This window comes from Brassica rapa, chromosome A09 (assembly GCF_000309985.2).
Source record: "Brassica rapa cultivar Chiifu-401-42 chromosome A09, CAAS_Brap_v3.01, whole genome shotgun sequence".
NCBI lineage: Eukaryota > Viridiplantae > Streptophyta > Magnoliopsida > Brassicales > Brassicaceae > Brassica > Brassica rapa.
In genome coordinates this window covers 32,474,034-32,481,148 of record NC_024803.2, presented here as the reverse complement: position 1 = coordinate 32,481,148, position 7,115 = coordinate 32,474,034, and the positions used below count along the sequence as shown (strand labels likewise).

At 32.4% G+C, this 7,115-nt stretch overlaps 1 protein-coding gene across 1 annotated transcript; it reads right to left on the bottom strand.

The window, feature by feature from the left end:
* Positions 1-2,364: 2,364 nt before the first annotated feature.
* Positions 2,365-6,838, bottom strand: LOC103840958 (RPW8-like protein 3). The gene is made up of 2 exons (XM_009117472.3): positions 5,410-6,838; positions 2,365-5,304 (listed from the first exon to the last, which is right to left on the bottom strand). The coding sequence occupies exons 1-2, from the start codon at positions 5,703-5,705 to the stop codon at positions 4,953-4,955; spliced, it is 648 nt and encodes a 215-aa protein (XP_009115720.2). The 5' UTR covers positions 5,706-6,838; the 3' UTR covers positions 2,365-4,952.
* Between the last annotated feature and the right edge of the window lie 277 nt (positions 6,839-7,115).

Genomic DNA, 7,115 nt, shown 5'->3' with positions numbered 1-7,115 from the left:
ATCTATTTTCAATATGTTTCTCATTTTTGTGTCGTTTTTTTCATTTTGGTTATTTCTCAATATAAATATTGATTTTTGAGTTTATTCTCATTTCGTTATTTTGTTTTGGCCTGAGATTTAAAAATATTTAAGGGATACATACTTAGGAATAATAAAATAATAATTATATATTAAATAACTAAGAAATGAGTTACTATTATGTAATAAATTGGTGTATACATATAAATCAAATGACCGCTCTTGTTTATTCATAATTATTTTAAGGTAAATAAATCAAAACAATCAATCTTATGTATCGTATATGATATATAATTTTGATTTAAATGATATTAAAATAGATATATATATATATATATATTATACTTTTAATATGAATATTTATTAAATGAGGTTTCTGCTCTTATGATTTTATGATTATTTGTATATTTGTGTAATAAAATGTCACACCAACGATTGTTTTTATTGTGGAATGTTTAATGGTTTCAATAATTTATAATTATTTAAAAAATAAAGATTTGAAAATTAAAAATTTAACTTTTCATTATATGTTCAAAGCAGATATTAAAATATAAGTATGTACCGCTCTCAGTTGCTGATGTGGTGACCGCATCAGAATTCTAGATCTAACTTCACCTCAAGCTAAGTGCAACAACCACAAGATCTGGGCAAACTATGGTCTCTTTTCATGAAGCCGTTGATGTCACCAAAGGCCCACCAACGAGCCCAAACTTGCGAAGAAGACGAGGACAGAGAGAGACGCAAAGAAGCGGTACCTGTTTCCTTCAGCAACAGAGTAGCATCGGACAGCGATTCTTCTCGTTCAACATCTATTTAAAATCTCCGATTGTGGCAACAACGCGTCTGATCGCCTCATCCTTTTGCTTGTAAGGATTGCAACAAAGCTCAAGACTTACTCCCGACAAAGCTAGAGTTGATCTCTGCAACAAAGGTCATCTCATCCTTTCGCTTGGATCAAGTTTCTTCAATGGTGGCTAGTTGTCGACTTGACACTCTGTGAGTTGTGTTCAAGACGAGCTCAGTGGTGGCGAGGCCTGGTTTCTTCACTCAAACTCTCGAGACAAGCTTGCCGTAAATGGCACAAGCCTCTCTTCCCGACAACGAGTTCACCACAACCAACATGTCAGCACAAAGGGAAAACTGTTCTTCAGACAGAACCTGTTGACAAGAGACCCAAGCGTGACCTTATCCGGCTCGAAAACAAGTTTTAGTATCTTCCCAAGAAGAGACAGAGCGAGAGAGAGAGTTGAGAGGAGCTAAAAAACGGTTGATCAACACAGAGTTAAGTGAAGTCGATGATTGATGGAGTTGATGCTCTAGAGGAAGCTTCTGCCCAGTAATAGAAGAGGCTTGATGATGGAAGATGTGTTCCGGGTTTAGCTTTTTGTGGAAGATTTCGGTGAGGCAATCTCTTAGCCGTCGTCGCAGGCCAGATCGTCATAAACGAAACATGAAGATGAGCACTTCAGCTTCCCGTTTCTTTTCCACACTAGAGATACGGTCTCTTATTAAATCATTACATGCTTTAATCACTTTTAAATTACATATATGTATCACAGCAGACATCGTTCTGTGGTTTAAACTATTAAACATTTCTAAGCTGCTCATTCTCATATAATCTTTATGAGATGACTCATGTTATTACTTTATTGTTGGTAGCCTATGATATTAGTTATTAACAACTATCATATCATCATGCACAACTCACTCACGAGCATTAAGTAATAACGAGTTCTACAATCTGCTTATTGATTATGCCAAAGTTGGTTATGTCTTTTGGTTTATATTGATCTAATCATGATCGTACTTTTTGTGAGCCAGCGATCGTTGAGCCAAAAACAAGTGGTTGCCACCATCATGTCCTCATGCTTCGAAAAACGGCTCTCAGCTACGAGATTGTCAGAAACGGTACAAGCAGCACAAGCCGGAACATTTCTCAACGTCATCACAGCCTGACGAGCATACAAGCCAACAATTTGCTCGGCACACACGATCTCGGCACGAGACTTCAGATCCGGCAATAGTTCGGTAAACTTGTATTTTAGGCACGAGTTTAAATTGAACTTACTTTTATTAGACACGACTCGCTTATTGTTAGACATGAATATACAAAAACTCGCCCTTGGCTAGGCACGAGTTTACAAAAACTCTCCTTTTACTAGGCATGAGTTCACTAAACTTGCCTTTGTCTCGGCATGATTCCAGCAAACTCGTCTTTCACTAAGCATGAGTTTAAAGTAAACTCGCCTTTTACTAAGCACAAGTTCAAAAATAAATTCGCCTAAATCGTCATAGGCATGAATGTGCCTAGTTTATTGTCTCATAAACCCTATTTGTAAAACTCGCAGAGACCAATCTTATCTTTCTCTACGAACTTGGAGGGCTTACTGTTGGGGGTGGACTTTTCCCTTCAACTAGGCTCATTGAACAACGCCTTCCCAACATTCCGTGGACCTTTCTTCTCTTATGAGATTTCACTTTCGAGAGACTGAACCTTCGGATAGAGAAAGCTAACTCAGCTACAATTTTATCTGGTCTAGTTTCTATCTTTCCCATAGACTCTTCTTTGTATAAATAAGGAGACACTTATCCTTATGAAAGGATCTTCTTTCTATTCTTAGACCTAGAACACATCCTATAAGAATTTTATAGATTTTTGAATTTACTTTACTATTCAAATCATTTGTAATTTAATTTTTGATCAATAAAATAACTTGGATGTTCTTTCTCTCACTTGATTTCATTGATAATTTCTCCTAAACTTCATGAATCTAATTCTTTAGATTATTTATTGTATGAATCCAAAAACACACCCTTTTTGGGTCAAACAGATCCAAACTTGATCAATATTCTAACCTCACTTGTATTGATTTAGATTTTTATTTGGAGTGGTTCGAGCATGATATTTTTAAGTGTGACTTTCTAATATGATTTTCATTTATCTTATCATTTGTTGTCAAACACACAACTAGGACATATCCGTTGAGAGCATGAAGAAAGACAAGACTAAGAAGAACAAATGAATTAAGTAATGGCAAGGCGGACATGATGAATGAGCTCTATTTCGCTTTTAGTTTTTTTAATGAATGTATTCCTATGTTGTTAAACTTCAATTGTTTTGTTTCAAATAACATTTAATTCAGATTTATTCAGATTTCATTATATATTTCAATTTTATGTTATTATTATCATTACTATTTATTTAAATTAATAATCTGATATATTACTAAATAATATTCAGAAATTAACATAAAATAGTGGTTGCAGATTCATCAAAAATGGATAATTATTTTTGATAATTCTCTGACGTTTGTTTTTTGACGACATTTCTGACCTTTCAATATGGTCAAAAAAAAATTGACGATATTTCTGAATTTTTCTGACGATTTTATTTGCTTAAAATGTGGTCAAAACAGCGTGTTTCTGACCATTTTTCAACATAAATGAATGTCATAAATTAAACTAACTTTTTAGTGTATGTTTGACTTTATGGACGAAAATATGAATACTCCTTCTTTCTCCTTTATGCAAAAAAAAAAAAAAATTAACAAGCTAGTTTATTGCTCTATATATATCTTGTATCTTTTGTACAAATCATTCTAAGAATATACATACTTTTTCTATTTTCTTATTACTTCCGCATATTTCTACAAATACATTGTTGGATGGAAGTCATGCCCCTCGTATAAAATTATGTGATTTTGGAAATTCCAAGGTACTACTATTTCTCTCTAGGTTTGTTCTCTCAGTTCCTTGTTTATTATATGTGTTTCAGTTCCTTCTGCTGCTTCTTATCGCTACATTTCCTGCTTATTAATATTGAAATGAATTGTTTCTGCGTAAATCTCAAATATGCATTTCTTTTTCTTCAGTCTTCTATTCTTCATTCGCAACCCAAGTCAACTGTTGGTACTCCTGCATACATTGCACCAGGGATTCTTCTTCGACGGGAATATGATGGCAAAGTATGTGGCAGTGAGACCAATTCCTTTGTCTAGTGCTAAACAAGCTTATGTTGGTGTTTCCTCTCCACTAGGGCCCTCATGTGGAGAATAAGACCAAGTAATCTATAAAGCTTAAAATATTCTCATATTTTAAAGTCGCTAGGGCTCTCATGTGGCGTAACCCTTTATGTAATGTTGGTTGATGCGTATACATGTAACGTTTTCTTAAGAAACAGTTTTCTTGATATCTCAAAACATCTTTTACTTATTATTCTCGAAACTGCTTAAACGCAGAGAATCCTTAGTGTCACTTACACAATCCCTTAGGACTTAAACCTTTCACCCGAATGTCGCCATCTAATATCGAGGATTCTTGTGGCTGATCCTGCAACTGTAAGTCTTACGGTTCTATAAAGCATTTGTGGGTTCTGTATGGACAAATGATGAGAGATCCAACTGTGGCAGATAACATAATGAATGTGTAGTCAGTTCCAAGAGCCAGAGCAGCCGATGCAGAGCCTTGACAATATAATGCAAATCATCTCAGAGGCCACGATTCCAGATGTTCGTAGCCTTTATGGTTTCTTGCTGAATCTGAGATTGATGTTGATAGTAGCGGAGAAATAGATTATGCTCTTTGAGAGCTGAGGACAAACTCTGTTTTGTCCGTACTGTTCAGACACCACATTGGGGTTTTTTCTTATCTCCTTTCCCATCTTGTAATTTTTGATTCACATACATATATATGTGTATTATATAAATAAGATTCCTCTCACATCCTTCATTTATAAAATTCGTTATATTGGTATTTTGTACTTGACATTTAGATTTGAGAAAAAAAGAATTCTACATTTCTACACATTTGTTTTGGTAAACTACATTTTTATTTGTGTACATGATTCCATTTCCATTCCACACAACCACAACAACAAAAAAAAAAGATAATCATATTTCACAAATGAGCATTCATTTTACTTGTTGCTTAAGCCATCACTTGGCCGTGAATCGGATCTCACGATCTTTTCTTCCTTTTCTTGAACTCCATCGCAGGTGGATATCGATCCTTGGTTCGGATCCATTACTTGAGCTTTCTTCTTCATCTTCCTCTGAAGATCCGTCTGTTGCTTCGATCCTACTACTTTGTGATAACACTGGTGATATGCTATCATTGCTCTTGAAACAACTACCATCAGTTGGTTGGCTCGTGATCTTGTCGAGTTTTGTGTTCATTTCAGACATCTTAGTCACGAGTTCTTTGATATCTAGCCATTGGTTGACTTGAACATCCACATCTACCATCCATCTTAATGAAGCTTCTAACTCTTTGATTCTACTCTTGCACCTATATATCAACAACACATAAATATTATGTAAACCAAATAAAAACATTTTAAGAAATCACAAAGACTTTTTCAAGTATTTCATGTATTATATAAACTATACAAACCAATGCTTCTTGTGTAGGTTTCTGCGTCTGAGTTCTGCATAAGCCTCAACAAGAGAAACAGCCTTTTCAAGAAGACGCTTGAGTTCTTCAATGACTTTCCTCTCAGAATCTTCTACTCTTTTACTGATCTTATCGACATGAACCACCAACGGAGTGATCCTGGAGATTGTAGCATCGAGGCGGACCAAGATACATTTTGTGGTTGAAGATCTATCTTTTGCTTTTATGATAGCTTGATGAAGCACTTGCAGAGTAATTCCAAGAGCAGCCCCTACAATAACCTCACCAATAGGCATTTTCTTGAGAATATTAAGGAGAGAAGAACTAGCTCCTGAGGTGAATGTATGTACATAGAACAATGGAAGACTATGCTTTTATTGATAAAATGAGTTGTGTTGGAAGATGTATATAAGGATTAAGGATAAGAGACAACATTGACTTTGACTTGGTATTGGTGAAGATTCTTTCGTTGCTATGTGAAAGGAGTTAATTGGATCTATATGTACGTTGTGATCACTTAATTCTGCAGAAGTGAAGTTAATCAATATTAATGATTGACTTTGTATGTAGAATATGTTCTTGACTTCCACAAACAAACATACAAAAAGCTTATAGTTTAGAAAATTTATTCAAAACCACACTAGTTCTCTTTGTTTAATCCCTATTGCCACATATTATACAAATTAGATTACATTGGATGTTGCACTAAAAAAAAGAGGATAACATTGGATTTGACGAAAGAAAATGGAATTTGTTAACATAGAGAATAAAGTGAAAATATCTTCATTAAAGATAATGTGTGTACAATGTTCACTATATATACATGTGTTTAATTAATTACTCTAAGTACTCATTTACAAGTATTATATACAAGTACTTGGTTAAGACCCGCGCATATATATATAATTTATGTATTATATGTTTTTACATATTATAAAAATAATATATATATATATATATATATATATTTATATATATATATATATTAAATAATTAAGAAATCAGCAATTATTACATATATAATTAAATTGGTGTGAACACACAAATAAATTTCGCTAATCCAAACAATCACCTTTTCTATTTTATATGGTATATAAATTAATTTTAATGATATTAACGTATATATAATGTATTTTTAATATTGATATATATTAAGTGATCATTTATATTCATATGGTATTTTGATCATTTTATATTTGTATAACAAAAACTTTAAATCACTGATAACAAAAATTTCATTATGTGATAAATAGTTTTAGTAATTTTTTTTAAAAAATGAATGCAAAGTTTAAAATATAATATTAAGTTGTCAATATGTGTTCAAAGCTTTTATCATAATTTTTTTTGGTTCAAAGCAATTTTGAAATTAAAATATTTCTGAATTTTATATGGTTTATAGTTTAATTTAAACGATATTAAAATATACATACTTTAATCTTAATACTTATTAAATGATATTTTCTACTTATATGATTTTGTAATCATTTGTATCTTATCATAACAAAAAATTTAAATAATGAATCACAAAAAAATTGAATGGGAGACTTTTAACAGTTTTAGTAATTTATAGTCGTTTAAAAAAAAATAAAAATATAACATATGCAGAAAAATCTGAAAGTTTATTATATGGTTAATTTGGTTGTTTATTTATTTTATTATTTTTAAATTTAACAAATATGATAGAGGTAACACTAAATTTTATCAAA

What these genes read in the sequence shown, in the direction of transcription:
- LOC103840958 (XM_009117472.3), bottom strand. Translation starts at nt 5,705, where the DNA reads ATGCCTATTGGTGAGGTTATTGTAGGGGCTGCTCTTGGAATTACTCTG. An exon ending in AACCTACACAAGAAGCATTG is followed by an intron (nt 5,305 to 5,409) that starts GTTTGTATAGTT and finishes GTTGATATATAG; the next exon opens with GTGCAAGAGTAGAATCAAAG.